This window comes from Neofelis nebulosa, chromosome 8 (assembly GCF_028018385.1).
Source record: "Neofelis nebulosa isolate mNeoNeb1 chromosome 8, mNeoNeb1.pri, whole genome shotgun sequence".
Lineage (NCBI taxonomy): Eukaryota > Metazoa > Chordata > Mammalia > Carnivora > Felidae > Neofelis > Neofelis nebulosa.
Genome location: NC_080789.1, coordinates 82,818,249 through 82,841,471, shown reverse-complemented (window position 1 = coordinate 82,841,471; position 23,223 = coordinate 82,818,249). Strand labels below are relative to the sequence as shown.

Here is a 23,223-nt window from a genome sequence, read left to right as displayed (position 1 = left end):
AAGTGACTGAAAGGACTCTAACCAGAGGCAAAGAAACAAGAGGCTGCTGCAGTTGTCCAGGAAAGAAACGAGGATGGCCAAGAGGAGGAAATGCAGAAAGAGTAAGAAGCGGAGAGGATCCCAGCGACATTCAGGAGGTAGAACCGAGGGGATGTGCTCTCTGGATGGCAGCCATGGAAGGGTCAAGATGAATGCCAGCTTTCTAGCTTGATAACTGGTTAAAGAACCATGCCACTCACTAGAAAGAGAGCTCAGAGTAACTCTCGGGAGGGACAGATGAGGACTTCAAGACTTAGCTTCCCTGTGCCACAGTGGGCTCAGATTGCCACATAGAAGAAAGGAGAATGTCAGGGCCTTCGGGGGAAGCTAGCAAGGGCCTGGCTGCCTGTCACCACCAACACCAAAGCATTGATCTTTTCCTGATATGTGTGTTCAATTTATTGCTTTGGAAAACTTCTCCTCAGTTTGTGTCAATGTGGAACATGTGGGAGTGATCAACTTTAAAAACAAGTTAAATATGAGGCACTTCTAGAATCTGTGATGCAGTCAATAAAATTAGGGGCGACAGAGGGGAACAACTGCAAGGAAACCTTGCCCTAATAAATTGTTTTCTGTTAAAGCTATAAAGAGGTATGCTGTTTATTCCTTTTGGAGCTCATTTGTGGGCCCTCTTGCAGCATCCATTTAGAGCCTGATGCTGACGCTGTCTGAATTCGAGCCCTACCTTGCCCTAATGAGCTTCAGGAGGGTTGATGCGCCTCTCCTTCCTGCCTCCGTCTCAGCAGTCAGAGCGGGAAGGCCTCACTGCGGCTCCCAAGCCCACTGACATTTCATTAGCACTGTTGCTGCGATCCCAGAGCACGTCTTACCAGATGAGAGCCATGAAGCACCACCCAGGGTGGGTACAAGCTAAAACAAATCCCCGTCTGACAGAACAAGATGTGCTTTTGCAAACTGGAACCTGTGAGTATTTCCTATTGGCCCTTTACTGATACTGTTTTTTGGTAAGGCCACGGAGCTGAAAGGAAAGCAAGGATAAATACGAGGAGCCTTAGGACATCTTGGAGGACGTTTTCAACCAAACACATACCCGCAAACACACACCACTTCTTCTGAAGAGTAACTGTAGTGTATTGAGGGTTATCAATAAAGTTGCTCAGCAGGACAACAGTGAATTGTAATGGCACCATTGTTTATATCTTGTTTTCCCTCCCCTTGATGTTTTAGAACTAATATTCCACTTCTGTTCTGCATAAGATTGGGGTCAGAATGGGACATTTTGGCTGAGGTGCTTTGAATCATTGCTCCTTTGACTCTAATGTACACTTTGGAGTGTATCTACTTTTTAGGTAGTAATCATTCAGCCTCCTCCGTTTGCTGCTGCCCATTTGGGGCCCCCAGCACTCAGTGTGGATTGCTCTTGGTAAGACTGTTGGTGACCTGCTGAGTGCCAAATCCTGGAATCAGATTTATGGCTGCACCTTGTGTGTTGAATTCTTTGGGGCCCCTGGTCCCTCCCCTTTGTGAGTCTGCGTCCTACCTCACGTTCACATCCCGTTCCTCAGACCACTCATTCTCAGCCCATTTCTGCAGGTTTCTCCTCCTCCTTTCTTTTAAAGTGTGATATTACTCAGAGTTCCATTCTCTTCTTTTTTGAACATTTTTTTAAATGTTTATTTATTTTTGAGAGAAAGAGTGTGAGCAGGGGAGGGAGAGAGAGGGAGAGAGACACAGAATCCAAAGCAGGTTGCAGGTTCTGAGCTGTCAGCACAGAGCCTGATGAGGGGCTCGAACTCACCAATGGTGAGATTGTGACCTGAGCTGAAGTTGGATGCTTAACTGGTGGAGCTACCCAGATGCCCTCAGGGTTCTGTTCTTGATGGTTTACCCCTCTCTTTCCAGTGGCTCTTCCTGGACATTTGCAAAATGTCGGCAAAATCTCAACTACACCCACCATTTCCAACAGCATCTATACTAACGTCTCTGTACATCGATGTTCCAAGCCTGGCTCTCTTTTCTGAGAATCAAGTACATGAAATCAACTGCACGTTGTACACCTCCAACCTAATGTCCCCTAGGTTCTCAGATACCAAAGATCTAGAACCAGGCTTCTCCTCTCCACACTGTACCTCCAAGCCTTTTCTATTTCCAATCTTGTGAAATGCACCATCATCTACTCACCCACCAACTCTGTACGTGGGAGTTATCCAAGACTCACACATGATTCCCACTCTCCTCATACCTTTCCCACTCATTAAATTGGCCAGGGATGCAGCAGTGCTTGGGTTAAGGAGGTGGTGATGGCTTCTCCTTGCCAAGATCTACACACCCTCCGGACCTGACCCTGCCTGCCTACCTCCTCAGCCTCATCTGTGTCCCTCTCCCTCTTTTGCCCGACATTCTGGCCTTCTCTTCATATTTGGCCATTAGAGACTTTATATATAAAGCAGTAGGAGGCTTGGGATTCTCACATTGCCTTATAGGGCCAAGGAATAGATGCCTACAAAAGAGTTATGGTTTTCATTTGTTTTGGTGCATGTTTTTAAAAGGTCTCTTCCTATTACAAAATAGCAAAGATCAATTCCTATAATGTCTGAGAAAGGGTGGTTTAACAGAAACGAAAGTTAGGTGATAATCAAATTAGCCTGATATCTGGAAGGTGGAAAGCACAAAAGTAGAAGGAAGGGAATGAAATGAAATAGCTGTATCTGGATCAGGTGATCAGGCTCTCAGACAATTAGGGAAGGAAGCTGAGGAGGGAGAAAGTCTGGAGTAGCTTTTTTGAAACTTTTTGGCCTGCAGACAACTCGAGTAAAAATATCCAGGATGTATTGTAAAAAAGCAATTTGGGGCTCTGACCCAGACCGACTCAAAGTCTCTGGGGATGGGGTCCAGGATTTGAGGCACACTACAATTTGAGAACCACTGCTTTTGACCTCAACTTTAACACACAGTTTGTCCCAAGTTGTATATCAGATGCAAACAGAAAACTACATTTTTCCCCAGCTAAGTTTCTTCCAGTTTGACCCCTAATTCTCTCTCATTCCAATTGCGTCTGCCTTCCTGTCCCCCTCTTCTGCTTCTGCTACTTGATTCATGCATACTCCTGTTTCATACTTCATTCATTCATTTGCTCAATTTGATGAATGAACATATGTCTGCCCCGTCGATTGCTTAGTCAATTCTCATTTATGATCAAACTCTCACTGTTCACAGAACACTGAAATCAGAGTCATAGCAATGGAAGGAAAGAATGGCCAGTGTGCTCTCTTTTATCCAGTCAGAAACTCTATGTCTCTCTCTATGTGTGTGTGTGTGTGTGTGTGTGTTACACTCACATACAAAATGAATTAAACATTATAAATATACACATGAAAATACTTACAAACACATGACCTATTGATTCTTCTGCATAGAGATACTTCAATGTTTGGGGCGCCCGGGTGGCTCAGTTGGTTGAGCGTCCGACTTCAGCTCGGGTCATGATCTCACAGTCTGTGAGTTCGAGCCCCGCGTCGGGCTCTGTGCTGACAGCTCAGAGCCTGGGGCCTGTTTCAGATTCTGTGTCTCCCTCTCTCTCTGACCCTCCCCCATTCATGCTCTGTCTCTCTCTGTCTCAAAAATAAATAAACGTTAAAAAAAAAAAAGATACTTCAATGTTTTTCACATTTTTATTTATTATTGAGAGACAGAGAAAGACAGAGCATGAGCAGGGGAAGGGCAGAGAGAGAGGGAGACACAGAATCTGAAGCAGGCTCCAGGCTCCCAGCTGTCGGCACAGAACCTGACGTGGGGCTCAAACTCACAAACCACAAGATCACGACCTGAGCCAAAGTCGGACACTTAACTGACTGAGTCACCCAGGCGCCCCGTGCATAAAGACACTTCAAATGTGGGACACACGGGAAACTTTTTGACTGTGAAGATTGTAAAAATCATCTAAAGCAGGGTTTGGAAAACTACAGCTCATGGGTCAAATCGGACTTGCCACCTGTTGTTTTTTTAAGTGAAGTTTCACTTTAACACAGCCATGCTCATTTGTTTACGTATTCTCTATGACTGTTTTTACAGTAGAATGGCAAAGTTGAGTATCTACAGCAGAGACAGCCCAAAATATTTACTATGGGACCCTTTGCAAAATGTCGGCAAACTCTTTATAAATGTAACGCATATTTATGGTTTGCAGGTCTCATACAGCTGACAAGATGTTAAAATGATAGAAACATAGAGAAATAGATACACACATACATAGGTTTCTAGAAGCTAGGTTTTGAACGAACCAATTTTATATGTCTAAAAATGATTCTATTTTATCAATAACATAAATCTTAACAAGGGACTTTCCAGAAATTTCCCCCGCTGTATAATTTCATATAACTACTTGGTTGTGACGTAGAAGGGGGACTTTTTTGGTCTGGCCGAGGATAACTATTTCCCCTTCTGAAACTTGACTTTTTAGCCCAACAGTTTATCTTCCAGAATGATTTTGTTATAATGGTCTGTCATTTTTCTGTGCCTCTGTAAGTAATTCTGAAATTCAGAATGTACCAATAGCCACAAAACACAAGTGCTGAGCAAGCTCACTACATTACTAGTAAGATTCACATCCCTATATGAGTCTCTCAGCTCTTAAATCAGAAGAGAATTGTTTTCATACACTAGCTTAATATGTTCTAGAACTGGATCTACTGACTAAAAGGTATTATTTGGATCTCTCTCATGCCATCCTGTCTTATACTCCTACAATGCGTCTTCAGGATAAAGTGTCAGCTGTATAGTTTATCTTTCTTACATTTATGTTTTAGCTAGAAAAACAAGTTAATCAATATGCATAGGCAGATACATGCAAGCACGTGTATAAACATGCAGGCCCAGAATATTACTCAGTGCTTTGATGTCAATGTTTTTATACTGGCTCATGTGTTCACTAATTATATTTTCTCTTGGGTTCATTTTTAATTGATTTATCTTTAAACACTTGCTTAATAATATCAGGGTATGAATTAGTGCATGAATAAAAGTACAAAATCATTAAAAGATCTTTTTAAGACTTGTAATAATACTTTTGAGTCCGTGGATACCTTCTAAAGCAGATTTCTGTGCCATTTGTTTTTGTGTTATTGTTTCAGCGTTCTACAAAATCATTAATATCTCATTAATTTTATGGCACCATAAATAAGAACTAAGTACCCTAAGGAGCAGTTTAGCAGAAATTTATGCTATGTCACATTTCAATATATAGTTACACTGAATTATTTTTTGGTACTTAAAGCCCTCTAGAATTTGCTAAGATGTGCCCTCCACTGCTACTTCTCACATCGGCACCACACTGTTTCCTCTGTCCCTTTAATGTAATGTCCCAGAGCATTTAACCTCCGCATACGTATTATGGTGAATATTTCCTCTACTCATACTCATTCTTTCCCTATGATGGAGAACCCCCCTCCTCACTTTTTTTCTGCCTATCTAAAACTCATCCATATGTAAGATTCATCTAAAATATCAGCCCCTCCACAAAGCCCATTGCAGTAACTCCAGCCAAGATTAGCTATTTCCTTTTAAGTCATCTATGGCGCTCACTTGTTGACTGTAATAGTCACTCATCCACTTAATCAATCAAGAGTATTTGTCATATCAAACACAAGTATTATGTTATGCGTTTCGCAACACATTCATGAATAATACATAACACCCACTTTTACTGAATTCGGAGTCCAGAAGAGAAGACAAACAACTAAATAGGCCACAATAATTCACTGATAGATGTAAGCACAGTGTGCAATGGGAACACCCAGGAACAGACGGGGTAAAGTAATGATAAGGAGCTCAGGTTCTGGAGTCACAGTGCCTGGATTTGCATCAGAGTTAGAAAAACTGGGAAATCTAGAGTTCCATTATGGATATGTAAAGTGTGAGATGCCTAAAAAGACATTTAGATGCAGATCTCAAACAAGCAGTTGGATGTACCAGTCCGGTGTTCAGAAGAGAGGCCCACGCCGAAGATACAAATTTGGGACTTATTGTGGTACAGCTGGTGTTTAAAGTCACGTGGCTGAATGAGATTATCTCGGGAGTGAGTGTCAGTTGAGGAGACAAGAGATCCATGGAATGAGTCCTAGAACACACTGACTAGAACACTTCTGACAGAAGCAGGAGAGAGCAATAGGAACCAGTAAGAGAAATTGAGAAGGGCCAATAAGGAAGCAGAAAGACCAGGAAACTGTGCTGTGTGAAAGCTAAGTGGAGGAATTATTTCAAAAAGAAAACAGTGACCCACTGTGTCAAATGTTAGTGACAGGCTAGATAAGATGAGGAATGAGAACAAACTAGATGTAACAAGACGGCAGTCACTGGTGACCTCACCATGAGCTGTTTTGGTGCCATGCTGAGGATGAAAGCCTGGCAGGGATGGATTCCAGAGAGAAGAGAAAGAGAAGAATTGGAGATAGCAATTGTGTACAATCTTTTGAGAAGTTTTGGTATAAAAGGGAGCAGAGTAATGGCCCAGTGGACTAGGGGCTTTAGAGAAACAGATTTTCATGCTTGAATGCTGAGCAAATGATGGAATGATCGAGTATAGAAAGAAATTGTTCTCTCTCTATTCCTCTGGCTCTTCCCCTGTCTCTGCCACCAGCTCACTTTCCGAGGCCCACTCCTAACCCGACACCCCAGGGCACTCCAGATATACATATTCTACAGGAGCTGCCACACTGTGATTGTTTTTATGTCTCCCTGTAACGAATGGTAAATTTCATGAGGGTAGAGACTATATCTCATTTGCACACCTTAATCTTCATGTCCATGGCACAAATGAGACCTGTAGATTATCTGCCCCCGAAAGGAGCAAATGATGTAGTCACAAGGAGAGACCTATCCCCATGAGAATGCAAGCTCATTGAGGGGAGGGATTTTCATCTGTCTGCTCACTACTTTATCCCGAGCACGGAACAGAGCCTGTTTACAGCAGGTAACCAGTAAATATGCACTGAATAAAGAACGAATTAAGAATGAATTTAGCTGGGGAAAGTTATGAAAGGAATTCTGATGAGACTTAATGTAATGTCTATGGAGCACTTCCTGTGCACCAGGCTCCATGTAGATGCCGGACGCATGGGCTGTTGATCGAAAAAATTTTCAACCTTTATATTACATTAAAATTTTAATTGAAAATCTGCTTACTTTTTTTACTACAGAGAATGTATGGCAACAGGATACAACAAGATTTTTATTTATTTTTTTTAATTTGGTGTCTGAGAGGCATTTTTTATTTCCAAATTATACTAGTGAGAAAGGCCTGCTAATCCCAACCTCTGTCACACCACCAAAAATTAATATTACTACATGAGGGTTCCCTCAATGAATTCCTCTTAAAATTAAGTGCAAAGAAATTTTGTGCTACACCAATAATCAACAGGAGTGGCTTTTTGTTGTTGTTTTTTTGCATTATATATGAATCATGTAAAGTATTTCTCTTTGCCTTGGTTGCCAAGAAACACAGAATAATTAATGCTCAAAGTAGCATTAGTTAATAATCATGTATTTTATTACCTCAAACTGCTTTGTGAAGGCAACACAGAAAAATATCTTTTGGTAGGGGGAAAATAGTTGATCCCGAATTTTTTTTTTAGAAAAGAATTTCTTTTAGAAAAGAAAACTTACAATTATGTTAAGTTTTCAGGCAAAGTTCCTTCAGTTGCTTATATTTCTACATATCTGCTGCCAAGACTTAACAATAGTTTTTCTTCATGTAGCTGGGCAATTAAGGTTAGTCCATTTTCTGCGATTTTAGTAAAATAATCTCTTGACATTAGAAAAGGTTTTTTTCTACTAAGTTTACATATTGGAAAGTTTCTACATTATCGAAGTCTCTCTACGAAGTGACCTTACATATCTACTTTCACAATGACTATTGTACTGTAAATACTTCCAGTTTATTTATACTCACTTTTGATTGTAACTCAGAAGTGCTGAACATTATTCATCCCCGAAGACTGAAAAACAGCTCTGTGCACTTGTATAAAATCTGGTGTGTTCTGTAGAACTGCTTAGAAAACACCGTCTACCATGCTGTCCTATGCCCTTACATAGTTTTCTTTTAGAATTAAATACCAGAAAAAAGTTGGCCATTAACGAACTGTAAAGATGTTAATTGTATTGCACATGATTTTTCACTCTTGGTTACCAAGAAGCTCAGAGTCCTACTGATAAGCAGTAAGAATATCAGCCAAGACCCTTAGCATACTTAGATTCCTTTTCCTTCTCAGGGCTTTTGATCTTGAATTCTAACAATCTAATTATACAAGTGCATTTCTTACTTGACCATTCCTTTCATGAGTAGGAAAGGTATAAATAAATACGTAATATCCAGTAGCTGGTTAGTTTCTCTGTTACATTATTTAAAACATAATCTAATCCGGTAAAAGAGCCATCATGGTCCAACTATTCTCTAAGTGTCCATAAAAGTCTCTGAAAGTTTACTCTGGAAACACAGTTGATGGATACCCCTCAGATTTTTATAGACAAGAAAGGTAAAGTCAGAGAAGTTGAGTGACGTAATCAGCTAATGGAGAAAATGGAGGGTGAATAACAACTAAGCTATTTGTATAATATTCTAGCCAACATATTACTGAGTTACAAGTGCCTCTGTGAGCTGAAAAGCCCAGCTGTGTTTTCTAATTTCTGCACTACAAGCAATAATAAAGATGAAGTAATTGTAAATCAGTTAAAACCCTTCAAAGATATTAAAGATGGAAGTTATGTATCCAATTACAAACCCATCCTTCTGTTTCTACAAATAAAGTAAACGAAGCAATGCTGATTACTATATATTAACATAACAAAATAGAAATTGCAAAGAGGTGAGTGGCAAAGTCTCTAAGGAAAACATTTTAAGTAGTCTGAGTAATATATACATTTCATTCCACTTCAGTATAAATTAAAATTTAGCTGCTTAGAGTATGTATATGCGCATCCCTTAAAATGAATATAGTTCAAGCAATTGCAGCTCTGAGGTCAAATACTTAAGGAAAAGAAAATGGATTAATGAGGACTATCAGGACATCCAGCAAATTCCTTCAGCATAACGTAACATTAAGAATCCTAGTCCTTGAGGGGCACCTAGGTGGCTCAGTCAGTTAAGTTTGACTTCAGCTCAGGTCATAATCTCACTCAGGTCAAGATCTTATTCAGGTCATAATCTCAAGGTTCACCAGTTCAAGTCCCACAACAGGCTCACTGTTAGTGCAGAGGCTGCTTTGGATCCTCTGTCTCCCTCGTTCTTTGCCTCTCACTCTCTCTCTCTCTCTCTCTCTTTCTCAAAAATAAATAAACATTAAAAAAAAAAGATTTGGGGTGAATGGGTGGCTCAGTTGGTTGTGTGTCCAACTTTGGTTCAGGTCAAGATCTCACGGCTTATGAGTTCAAGCCCCACATCAGGCTCTGTGCTGCCATTCAGAGCTTGGAGCCTGCTCGGGATTCTGTGTCTCCCTCTCTCTTTGCCCCTCCCCCACTCTCGCTCTCTCTCAAGAATAAATAAACATTAAAAAATTTTTATAAAGGGGTGCCTGGGTGGCTCAGTCGGTTAAGCGTCCGACTTCAGCTCAGGTCATGATCTCACTGTTTGTGAGTTTGAGCCCCGCGTCGGGCTCTGTGCTGCCATTCAGAGCTTGGAGCCTGCTTGGGATTCTGTGTCTCCCTCTCTCTCTGCCCCTCCCCTGCTCACGCTCTGTCTCTCTCTCTCTCTCTCTCTCTCTCTCTCTCTCTCAAAAATAAATAAAACATTAAAAAAATTTTTTTTAATTAAAATAAAAAAGATTTAAGGGGCGCCTGGGTGGTTCAGTTGGTTGAGCTTCCAACTTTGGCTCAGGTCATGATCAAGAGGTTCGTGAATTCGAGCCCCAGTTTGGGCTTTGCACTGACAGTCCAGAGACTGCTTGGGATTATCTATCTCTCTCAGCCCCTTCCGGACTCGCACTTTCGCTCTCTCTCAGAGTAAATAAATAAACTTAAAAAAAATTTTAAGAACCCTATTCCTTGAAACATGACTATTCCTACCATTCGTTCTCTCTCTCCTGAAAGGAAAGAAAGAGATACTGTCTTCTATTGGGGACAGTGTAACAATCCAAGCGTTTAAAATATGTTAGGAAATGCTATGTACTTTTCTGCATGGAAAAAAAAAAAATACATATAGAAGCACCCCTGCCTGATATCTCCAGCTTTCCTATTAGACTTTGAATTCAGTGGATATGGTTGAAATCAGAGCAGACATAAGAAGGAGCCAAGATATGGCAAAGGCTTTCTAAGTTGCTAGAATTCAGATTGATGCTGTAACATAACAATTATGTCGCTCAGAAATAAATACATATCTACCAAACATGAAATGTTAAGCAGAAAAATAATTGCTTCCACTGAACTTGGCTTCATGATCCTTACACCAAACTAACAATTAGAGAGTCCAATTTCAATCCATTTCCTGGATTGCATTTTTTATTACTCCCATTAACCATGAATTTGAGAGGTCATGTAAGTGGAAGTAATCCAAAGAGTCTTTGTTGCTTGGTGAAAGATATGTAGGTGCCCATTAAAGGATTTAAATCTAATATGTCAAGTATTTTCCCCCAAGATATTTTTCTTTGTGGAAAGTTTCCTTTCATTTTTTTAAATGAGGCCTCATGGGTGCCCCGATTTGGAGAATCTACTACTAATTAAGTAGCCAAGACCTACACATATGAAACAAAGAACAATTCTAGGATGATATACAGCATAGGCTATTATGAAAGTATGTATGCAGTTTGGGGTGAACATTACAGCTGTAGGAATTCAATACAAAGAGAAGATCATTGTTGGTTGGATTCATCTAAGAAATGGGGTAAGTCCATCTCAATTTGAAACCTTAGAAAAACTAATGTAGTACTAAAATGAGTTTTAAGAGAAGGAGATATTTTATTAGTTCTGAGGTGGCATCATGAACAAAAGTAAGAAAAGTGCCTGGAAAATATTATACGGCTGTGTCTATCTATGTAGAGTTTGCTGATATGATTGGTAAAGGGTGATCTACAGAATTAAAAACTCCATCAAAGTTGAATAAGATCTTGGCTCCCAGAAAGCTAGTACCAGTTTGGTAGGATTATTTCTATTAATCCTACATAGTACCTGTATTACATAAAAATAATATCAGCCTGCATGCATTTTTGCAAGAAATTATTCCCCCAAACTCATCTTGAGTATGTGCTATATGCTAAGGTGTAGCTGGCACAGGATGAGAAAAAAAATACTGCCTGTGCACACAGAATTTATATTCCAGTGGAAACATTTATCATTAGTTTTGATCATGATAAGGATGATGATGATAACAAGAAATTACATTTATTCAGTTTTTTAATTATAATACTGAAATTATAAACACTGACATTTTAGAGTACATCATGTCTTAATCATTAATTCATTCGTTTATTCATTTTTCATTCATTCATTCATACATTTGTTAAACGCCTATAATCAAGGTCTTCACAGTTATCAAAGATGTTGATTTAATTCAAATGATTACAATTCATTTCTTATAAAGACATGAGCAGCTATCACACAAGAGCCCTACCAATTTTCCCCAAAGAAGTTCCTTCCTCTAAAATATCTATGGTGCATTTTTGCAGAACTTGTTGCCTCTGATGGAATGTCTTCCCCCTTTATCTATCCTTCAAGATTCAGTTCAAGTGTTGCCTCTTCCACGAACCCTCTCCTGACTCCTAGGGAAAATGTATTTTGTGCATGCTTCCATTTTAACAAAAGCATATTAAATTATGATTTATCTATCCCCCTGTTAGACAGAGCTGTGAGCTCTTAACTGCGAGCTCCTTGATGGCATCTTTATTCATCTTTCCATTTTAGCAACTGAAACGATGCCTAATGTAAGAGGTGCTCAATGAATATTCTTGAATGACTATCTTATAATAAAGGAGACTTAGGTGCACTGTACGTGATTATTATAATATTTGAGTGCTAACAGCTGGTTGAGGGTCTAGTCTCACAGATCTTCTGTCCCTCTAAACACGCCAAGCTCATTGCCACTTTCAAGCCACTCTCTGCTCTGGGATGTCCCCCACCCTCCCCATTTCATACCGCTGGCATTAGCTTTCTCACTTAGAGCTAGCTTCAATTTCAGCTCCTCAGAGAAAACCCTCCTGATCCCCAATCTACAATGGCATTTCGCCACTGTCTTTCATCACACCCTGTTCTCATTCACCACAGAGCTTATATCACACTCTCCTGTCTTTCTGGTTTGTCTACTCTTCATTGCTCCCAGTCAGAATGTAAATTCCCTGAGAGCTGATCTCTTAGTTTCCACTGCTGTACTCCTACCATCTAGCACAGTGCCTGCCATCGAGTAAGCACGCAAGAAATCCATGCAATTGAATGAAGAATAAATGAGAAATTTGGATCCTCTTTTCCATAAGTGGCAAACTATGGCTTATGGGCTACGTTCCACTTGCTGGCAAGCTTTGTTTGGACTGCTCATGTTTTTTTTGTTTTTTTTTTTAAATACTGAATGAGTTGTCAAATTTAAAAATTAAAAGATTTTACATTTTTCAAAAATTTCAAAATTCAGGTTTCTGTTGAAATGTTGAAAGAAGTGGAAATCTAGGGCCTACAATCCCAGTTGGAAAGTCAGCAGAGGTGAGTAATGGTTGCCTGCTTTGGACGAGGATCACCAGACTGTCCCAGCCTCACCTGCTCCCTCAGCACTCAGTCACATGCCCCGTCTGACCATGAAGGTGGTCTGGATTTGGCCCTGACCTTTTCTGCTAATGCTGTCTCTGTGACCCATCTCTACATCACACTCACATGACTCCTACAAACCCTGTCCTCATGGACTGCTGTTACTACTAAATCTGAGACCGTATCTTCAGAGATAACTTAGCATCAGAACTCACTTTTTTATTATTTCTGCATTATGACATGGAAAGATTATATAATCAAATACAAAACTGAATTCATTATATACCAGAAGAAAATCTAGGTGAGTGTTTAAGAGATCTCAACGTGGCAAAAGAAACCTATCATTAAAACATTAAAAAACAGCGCAGGTCATGATCTCGTGGTCCGTGAGTTTGAGCCCCGCGTCGGGCTCTGTGCTGACAGCTCAGAGCCTGGAGCCTGTTTCAGATTCTGTGTCTCCCTCTCTCTGACCCTCCCCCGTTCATGCTCTGTCTCTCTCTGTCTCAAAAATAAATAAACGTTAAAAAAAAACATTAAAAAGCAAATTAATCAGGAAAAAGTAGATATAACTACTATGACTAAGATTTGTTATTGTTAATTAAAATTCACTAACAAAAAATGGACGCTGTCAGAAGAATGGATAAACACATTTTCAAATAATTTACAGAAAATAGAAATATCAAATAGCATTAAAAGATAGTCCATTTTATCTATAATCCAAAAGATGTGAATTAAAATGAGATTCCCTTTCGGGGCACATCATGTCTTAATCATTAATTAAGCCACCTGGGTGGCTCAGTCGTTTAAACGTCCGACTTTGGCTCAGTTCATAGTCTCACGGTTTGTAAGTTCAAGCCCTGCATGGGGCTCTGTGCTGACCGCTCAGAGCCTGGAGCCTGCTTCGGATTCTGTGTCTCCCTCTCTCCCTCTGCCTCTCCCCTGCTCATGCTCTGTCTCTCTCTGTCTCTCAAAAATGAATAAATGTTAACTAAATTTTTTTTTAATGAGATCCCCTTTCATCTATAATTGATTAACTCATTTAACAAACATTTGCGGAGTGGTCACTATGTTCCAAACACTGTAAGTTTGGCAAATATTTTTTTAAACGGTAGTAATTTTAGGATTCAGTAAAATTAATACCATCACACATTGTGAAAAATAATTTTATGATATGCATCAAGAACCATAAAATAGTTCCTATCCTGTGACCTAGTAATTAAACTTCTTGGAATTTATCCTAGGGAAGTAATCAGTGTAGCAGACAAAGATTAATGTATGAGGATGTTAATCATAGCATAATTTATAATACCAACACATTAGAAATCTAAATGTCCAACAATAGGAGTGATTAAATAAATTATGGTACATTCAAATGATGAATGATTATGCACACATTAAAATTATGTTTTCAAAGACCATTTAGTGACATAGGGAAATGCTTACTAAAACTTTTAAAACCTATATTTTAAAAATAATTTCATATAGCCAATTATAATGATCCATTCTTTCTTGCCTCATGAGACAGAAAGAAGTTTCTCCATATAAATCTTAGTTCTGGTAGGTATTAAAATAGAAGGTCTCGCATGTTCACTGCAGCATTATTTACAATAGCCAAGATATGGAAACAACATAGGTGGTGGTGTATATATTTACACAATGGAATACTATTTAGCTCTAAGAAAGAAGGAAATCCTGCCGTTTGCAACAACCTGGATGGACCCTGAGGGCATTATGCTCAGTTACATAAGTCAGAGAAAGACAAATATCATATGATCTCTTACATGTGGAATCTAAAAATGTGGAACTCATAGAAACAGTGTAAGTATGTTTGCCAGGGGTTGGAGGTGGGAAAAATAAGAAGATGTTGGTCAAAGGATACAAATGTACAGTTATAAGATTAACAAGTTCCAGGGATCTAATGTATAGAGTGGTGAATATAGCTAATAATACTGTATCATATACTTGAATGTTGCCAAGAGAGTATACCTTAAATGTTCCCAGCAAATAAGAAATAATGATGCAATGAGATGAAGCTAATGGTTGGTGGTAATCATTTTGCAACACACAAATGTGCCAAATCAACACATTATACACCTTAAACTTATACAGTGTTATGTGTCAATTATATCTTAATAAGGTTTGGGGGAAAATAAAATAAAAAAAATTTCAGACACAAAAAACAGAAATTGCTACATGGGATCAGAAGAGCAATATGGTTTAATACAAGTTAAACATACACAAAGCACTGAAGAATGTCCTAGATTGCAGGTAGTGACTATTCTATAGAAAGAGAGGAAAGATGGGAGAAGGAACAGGAAGAAAGCAAAATATAAAAGAACAAGACCACAGCAGAAAGAAGAGACAGAAATGCGTAAGGAGAACATGTGGAGGACAGAAAATCAAAAAGGACACATAGCTGAATTTTAAGGAAATTCTCTGCACACACCATAGTATTAGAACTTAAGAAATTCCCTTTTTGATGTATTTATAGTATTATGTAGATCAGACAAGACACTTACAAGAAGCATTATTTGTTTCTTGTAACACCAACCACAGGAAGGGCCCAAAAGGATGTCATGGCAGAAAAGCAGAACTACCTCACTACCATGAAAAGAATAACAACAAAAATTGAAAGTCTCAGTGCACCAAAATAAACTGTCTGTACAAAAGATGATTATAGTAAAACAAGGAGGAAGTTGAACCTTGGTTTTAGAATTACTGAACTGTGCAAAGGCAGAAACCAATCTGCATGGTCATCAGTGTTCAGGAGGCAAATAATTCCATGTCCACAATGAAAGCAGTGAAACCTGGGCTCCACCAAACCCTTGGAGCACAGCTACATGGCTCCTCCTGAAGCCAAGTATACACCCCCTGCTCTTTGCATTTGTGCTTTGGTGAGGGAGCTGTTTGGGTAACAGATTCATAATGCACTTAACCAAATATAACATCCAAGCCTAGAGAAAGCTGAAGGAGTCACTTGTGGAAAGATCAAAAGAGCACAGAGGATTCTCTTCTATGAGTGAAAACTGAATTTTTCATTAAAAGATGGTGGGAAGAGTCACCCAAGAGAATGCATTTAAAAGTAATAAGGTAACAATGTTCTGCGTCACTGTAACTAAGTAAGAGGACAATTGCATAACCCGACACTGTCAGCTGCACATACCCGGTTCCATATATTTTGCCATTCCTACCCCGTTTTGAGTTCCTAGAAGAATGTGCATGGACTCTCATTTCATATTTACTCCTAACAATTTAATCACAAGGCTTAGAGTGTTCAGCAATTCAGAATCTCCTTCCCTTTACCCCTCTGATGTACTCCCTCTTCCTGAAATCGGGCTTCATTTATGTATATCCACACTGTACCATCCTGGTTCTGCAAACTGTTGCTTTTTCAACGTTTTGGTTTTGTGAAATTGAGAAACCTCTACATATCCATGCAAGCCATTTTCACATCTGTAATTTTATCTCTTTGTTTCAGTAAGTTGTTTTTATCCCCTTGTTCCCTTTTTTTTTTTTTTTTTTTTTTTTACTACTTCTGAACTCCCACTTTTGGACAACTCCACCATAATTTTTGAATCTAAGCTATAAACTTAAATCCATCAAGACCATTGACCCTTGCACCATGTTCGCTTTTAACATTGTTTGTATTTTGTGTCATTACCTTTCAATCTGTGACTAGCTCTTGCAGTCTTTATTCTCATTCTTCATTCTTTTCAACATCCCCCATAGCCTGTTTTTAAAATTTGTATTCTCTACTCTTATACTTAGTCTGCTTAAAAATGAACTGACCTAGAAAAGTCTCTTCTTGACCTTGACATTTTTACTATTACACACATTATACTGGTAATCTGAGGTTGCATTTTGAAACCTCCTCTTCATGGATCTGGGTGATTGGTTCAAACATCTGCCATTCTACTGGTTCCAAGCCTGCCTTAGCTGGTCTGGTTGTTCATTTCCCATTGAATGGCTGCAAGGTCAGGACTTGTTCGTGTAACTGCTCACTCGGGCAGAGGGGACAGCCTCTCCAGACAGAGCAAAATTAGCCTTCAGTCAAGAGCACATGGGTGGCTGGACTCCTCTACTTCCTTCTTCTAAAATTTTCACTGCTCACTCTGGCCCGTTCTTCCTTGTTGTTTTCCTTCCGCCACGCTACAGCTTGTGAAATAACTCCTTGCCCATGTCCATGTTGGGCCATCAGGTTTCTCTATTCATTCTAGTAGCCAATTTGATTTTCATTCTCAGCCTGTGATTTTTTTTCTTTCCATTCGCATTTAATCTTTAGTCATTCCTTTTCTAGACTGACTCAATTCCTATCATCTGAATTTTTCTTTCTCTCAAAAACACCTTTTCCACATCCTAAACCTCTGTGTTCTACTTCCTTCAACTTGCCCTTCATTCTGTCCTTCATCCTTCAATACCTAAAATCCTCTTTTGTCTTTCTAGCTATAATCTATCTGCCCTTACCTGTTTCCATTCTATATATGCATTTTGCTATACTATGAGAGACCCAAAAATCTTGTCAGTGATTGAAATGTATTAAAAAAAAAAAAACATAGCAACCTCTTTTGTTAATATATCCTAGAATGTGACACCTTCCCAGAATCTTTTGTAAAAGTTATACTCAAGTTTACATATATTAGATAGTTATACAAAGAAGAGAAGGGCAAGAAGTATCTAAAGAGCAACCTTTCAACACCTTAAACTTACATAGTGCTGTATATGTCAATGATATCTCAATAAAACTGGAAAAATAAAAAAAGTAAAAATAAATAAATGTACTCAGGATCTTACTTTATATCTACCAATGTCTGTTCAATTAACTGTTAAGATGTATGGGAAGAAGGAAGAGGGAGAGGTTGACAATGTGAGAAAATGACTGGAGAGAAAGACTGGGAAAGTCCAGAAAGTTTGGACTTTAACCTGTAAAAAAAAAAAAAAAAAAGAAGCTACTATGGAAAAAATCAAATTGGCATTGTGCATTCAATATTTTTAACTTTTAAACAAATCTGTGTTAGAAGATGCAAATTTCAAGTTGATCTTCATGTTAATAAAATTAAATTCATCAAACAACACTTATTAAGCACCTATTTTCATGAGGTACTATAAAATGAAAATGGTTCCTCTAAAAGAATTTAAAATTTAGCCTAATATCTGTTAGAAGTCCAATGGAAACTAATTACAGGCTGATACTTACAGCTTCTGTATGAAACATGCCGACCTACGACTCCAAGAGGCCAAAAGCCATCCTCAAGGTTTATCCTGATTAGACCTGAACATACCCCCTTCCTTCACACTCTCTATTTTCTCAGCCTCTCCTCCTCTCTCCTTCAAACTTCCGTTAGTTGCCATGGTTTTCCTATTTTTCAGGCTCTGACCTAGGACTGTTTCCTCCCTCCTGGCCCAGCAGTTTTTGGTGGCAAGTATCATTTTCTTGTAGATCAGCCCCTAGCATAACTCCCGGAACACAACTGGGCATTCTGAGAGCATTTCCTTCTCCTTGGCCCAGAACAAGGGGGCAGGTGCTGAAGAAATGAAGGGACCAGAACATGAAAATATAACAAGCCATGGCACGAAACACAACTGTTAAGATTAACAAAATAATAATATTGGACATAAAATGTGATACCTGATGGGCCAGAATATAGATATTGTGTCCAACATCTTTTGGGGAAACACCGTCATCTCCTCCATCATCATCCCCATGGTCACATTCCAATCCTTGGTTATAGGCGTTCTTCATCACATCCACCTATCAAAAAAACAAATAGGAAGAACAGGCATTTTACGTTGTCTATGAGGTATAATGAAAAACTGGAACACTTCTGGGGCACCTGGGTGGCTCAGTCGGTTAAGCGTCCGACTTCGGCTCAGGTCATGATCTCACAGTTCGTGGGTTTGAGCCCTGCATCGTGGGTTGGAGCCTGTTTCAGATTCTGTGTCTCCCCCTCTCTATGCCCCTCCCCCACTAGCGTTCTGTCTTCCACTGTCTCAAAAATAAACATTAAAAAAATTTTTTTAAATAAAAAAATTTTAAAAACCGGAACACTTCCAAAGACTTGAAAACTACGAAAGAACTATAAATGAAAATGGCCTTAGAAATCATCTTTATTTAAATAAACATGAACAGGGGCACCTGGGTGGCGCAGTCGGTTAAGCGTCCGACTTCAGCCAGGTCACAATCTCACGGTCCGTGAGTTCGAGCCCCGCGTCAGGCTCTGGGCTGATGGCTCGGAGCCTGGAGCCTGTTTCTGGTTCTGTGTCTCCCTCTCTCTCTGCCCCTCCCCCGTTCATGCTCTGTCTCTCTCTGTCCCAAAAATAAATTTTAAAATGTTGAAAAAAAAAAAAAAGATTACCTAAATAAACATGAACAATATTTTCTGTCTTCCTTGAACATTTTTGCTTTGATGTTTGAATACTGACAATGCCAAAGTTCCAATGACTTAGGCAACTCTAGAACCCTGAGACACATCCATTATTTATTAAGCTTCCACTAGGTACAGGGACAAATGGTGCTGGACGTCGTCCTCTGTACTGAGGACCCAACAGTGGGTACAACACAGTATATGCTCTCAAGGAACTTACTGTCCAGCGGGAGAGTCAGTACATCAAGAGGTGAACACAACAGTTCTACAGCAGCACTAAGTGTGAGGCACCTAGTGAGTACACAGTAGGGACATGAACTCAGGCAAGAGACTGATGGGGGGCCACAAGAAGGAAGTGGATGTTGAGAATAAGGTGTTGTAGGCAGAGGGCTATTGTACATTGCTGCTGTTGAATGAACATGTAACTCTTTGCCCCATTTAACCATAAGAATAGAGAATGTCTTGGTCCTCTTAGTCCACTACCTACACATATGAGGCTCTCAGTAAATATATGTTAAATAAAACTGTATCTTACATTTTTATCTGCCCTCCTCAACTTCATTCCTCACTATTAAAGAGAGAGCAATGCTTTTGAAACCCCATGCTTTCAAGGACAAAAAGGGAGAGGCAAACCAAGAAACAGACTCTTAACTATAGAGAACAAACTTATGGTTACCAGAAGTGAGATGATGGGGGGGGGGAGGGGCGGTGAAATAGGTGGTGGGGATTAAGGAGGGCACATGTCGTGAAGAGCCCTGGATGATGCATGGAATTGTTCAATCACTATATTGTGCACCTGGAACTAAAATAACGCTGTATGTTAAATATACTGGAATTAAAATTAAAAAAAAAAAGAAGCCCAGTGCTTTTAAAGCATGCTGATATTACTTCATAATTTTTATGTTACAAGTGAGGAGGAAAATATAACTTCTACAATAATGATCTCTGTGGAATCCCCAGTCAAGTCTTCAGATAATTTTCTTTAGGCCAAGCATGGTGTAACATTTCAATGATACAAACAAGCACAGAAGGAATCGGTTTTATTCTTATTGTTCAGAAAGAGATATAAATAAAATTTTCGAGGAGTACAAACATTTTTCACATACCTTTCTCAAATATTCCAATACACAAACTAAAGAAAACTTGCTTTTTTTTCTGGCAAAAAGAATTTGCAGATAGTTTAATAGACTGTGACAGTTTGATTAAGAAAAGTACTTAGAGGAGTGTCTGGGTGGCTCGGCCAGTTAACTGTCCAACTCTTGGTTGTGGCTCAGGTCATGAACTCACAGTTTGTGAGATTGAGCCCCACATCGGGCTCTGCACTGACAGCATGGAGCCTGCTTGGGATTCTCTCTCTCCCTCTCTCTCTCTGTCCCTCTCCTGTTCATGCACTCTCTATCTGTTTCTCTCACTCAAAATAAATAAACTTAAAAGAAAAGTGCCTAGAGTGGATAAAATCAATGAAGTAAGGACCCAAATCACAAAGGTCTTTTGCATCATGGGAACTCCTGAGTTACTTTTAAAGGTAGGTTGTGATGTGCCATCATGCCTGGTAGGGCAGTGAAAGCCACTAGACTTGTTTCATGACATGCATACTACAAATTTGTCCCTTTTTGGATGCACACTATTAGCACAGTTTCAAAAGTTTTCTTACCAGTTCTCTGGGTCTCATGTTAAAAAGAATTCTTTCCGCATTCTCACTGTCATGTCTGCTTTCCATGATGGCCAGCAAAAGCTTGGAGGCATTGTTCTAGAGATACAGATTTAGTTAATGCACATGAAAAGTCTATTTCATGGATTAACAATCCCTGCATTTGTTTTGATTGACATTACCAGGAGCATTTTTTAAAAAACAAACACAATTTTAAACTGCTAATTTCATTTGGCTAACTAACATTTTAAAATAGAATGTTTTAGGGGCGCCTGGGTGGCTCGGTCAGTTTAGCATCCAACTCTTGATTTGGGCTCAGGTCATGATCTCACAGTCATGGAATCCACCGAGCATGAAACCTGCTTAAGATTCTCTCTCTCCCTCCCCTGCCTCTCCCCTGCTCACCTGCAAATGTGCACACGCATATGCTCTCTCTCAATAAATAAATAAAAAATAATAACAAAAAATAAATTAAACAGAATGCTTTACTTCATTGTCAACACGAAATAAAAATAATGAATCATGAGAGGTATTTTACAAAGAATATTTTAAATATTGGTGAAAGGGTGTTTTAAATACAAAATTGACTTTGTACGTAATGCATTAAAATATAATATTTTCCTTCACTATTTTCTAAATAGGCATTGCCATGATGCCATTTTAATAAGAAAGTAAGGTGAGGGGTGCCTGGGTGGCTCAGTCAGTTAAACATCTGACTTCAGGGGCGCCTGGGTGGCGCAGTCGGTTAAGCGTCCGACTTCAGCCAGGTCACCATCTCGCGGTCCGTGAGTTCGAGCCCCGCGTCAGGCTCTGGGCTGATGGCTCGGAGCCTGGAGCCTGTTTCCGATTCTGTGTCTCCCTCTCTCTCTGCCCCTCCCCCGTTCATGCCCGTTCATGCTCTGTCTCGCTCTGTCCCAAAAATAAATAAAAAACGTTGAAAAAAAAAATTTAAAAAAAAAACATCTGACTTCAGCTCAGGTCATGATCTCATGGTTCGTGGGTTCAAGCCCTGCATTGGGCTCTGTGCTGACAGTGCAGAGCCTGCAGCCTGCTTTGGATTCTGTGTCTCCCTCTCTCTCTCTGCCCCTCCCCTGCTCTCTCTCTTTTTCTCTCAAAAATAAACATTCAAAACAATTTTAAAAAATGACAGTAAGGTGAACCAGTAGCAACGATATATTTTATAGAAATGGCATATAATTTAAAGAATTTATTGTAATAGTTTGTAACATGTTAGCATATTAGCATACCAAAACTTTAAATAAATTTAAGCAATAATTGCTGAGAATTAATCTAAAATTCTAAATTCACAAGTTAGAAGTGAAATATATATTTATTGATAATAGTTTATTCGTCTCACTATATGCCAGTATATATGCATCATGTTTATCATCTGGGTTGTTGAAGAATAATATTTTCTAATTTTGCTTAATAGAGACTAAAAATAGTTTATGTTGTCTTTAATGTTCCAATTTGGTTTATAAATATGTATTCTCAAACATTTAACCTATGGATTCCAAAAATGTTTCTGATATAGTTGATTTATGATCCACAGAATTACAGAAAGTCTTATTACACAAAGCACAATATCCTCAACATGTGGGAAGATGTTTCTTTACACTGTTTTCAATAGCACCGCTCCAGAATTGTGGCCACCTGTGAAATGATAAAAACCACCTGGGAGATATTTCTACAGTGTTTTTGCAATATTTATTTTGATAAAAATCTCAACCTCCACACACAATCTTTGATAGGAGCACAAGAGAAGTAGAGTCAAATGGCTTTAAGATGTTTCTCAGTGAGTCAAAATTAACATCTTATGGGATAAAAACTTGAACTGAATCAGTTGCTTGATGTATGCAGATATTCACTACATAAATTTTGTTAATTTTATACAAATTAATTTTTTGAGTAGTTTAATACTAAATTCTCTCCACTTTTTTCTTTCACGAATACAGCCTAAAGACTGTCTTTAAATGACTAACATTAGTAGCAATGATGTCTGATGATGATGGTAGCAATGTCCTGAAAAAGCTTTAGAATTTTGTAAGGGAAGTGGCATTATTTTTTTTTTCTGTTCCAGTTTCAATTTTTAAGGATTGGTACTAAATCCTAAAAATCCATTTTTATAATCTAGCATCCTATACAAAAAACGTACCTAAAAAAAATAAGGTTCCAGGATTAGTGGAGCTGAGATCCTCAGGCCAATCTGAACTGACCCCACAGAATTTAAAGCTAAAACCTTGGTAACACTCACAGTATTCTCTAATGAACCTTACTTAGCAGGCCCAGTACATAATAGCTTAAAAATACATCCAATTTCAGAATACCATTGGCAAGATGATATTTTTTCCAACCAATCTTCTTTTTATACTATGTTGGAAGAATAGAAATCTTGTAAATGACCTACAGAAATCTGAATCAAATTGAAAGTACAAGAGCCTACATACACTAAGAAATCAAATGTGTGTGCCAGTGTTAACAGAAGAGCTAGGGACCTTT

At 38.9% G+C, this 23,223-nt stretch overlaps 1 protein-coding gene across 5 annotated transcripts in view; it reads right to left on the bottom strand.

Annotated features, from left to right (window-relative positions):
• ITPR2 (inositol 1,4,5-trisphosphate receptor type 2) overlaps positions 1 to 23,223 on the bottom strand; it is a 493,421-nt gene that overhangs the window by 132,774 nt on the left and 337,424 nt on the right. For all 5 annotated transcript variants that reach the window (XR_009265827.1, XM_058743294.1, XM_058743295.1 and 2 more), the window contains 2 exons: positions 20,728 to 20,823; positions 18,338 to 18,460 (listed from right to left, as the gene is read on the bottom strand). Coding sequence is in view for 4 of the 5 variants with exons in the window: in XM_058743294.1 (XP_058599277.1) it covers positions 18,338 to 18,460; positions 20,728 to 20,823 (219 nt within the window). In the remaining variant the exon portion in view is untranslated. The remainder of the gene's footprint in view (positions 1 to 18,337; positions 18,461 to 20,727; positions 20,824 to 23,223) is intronic.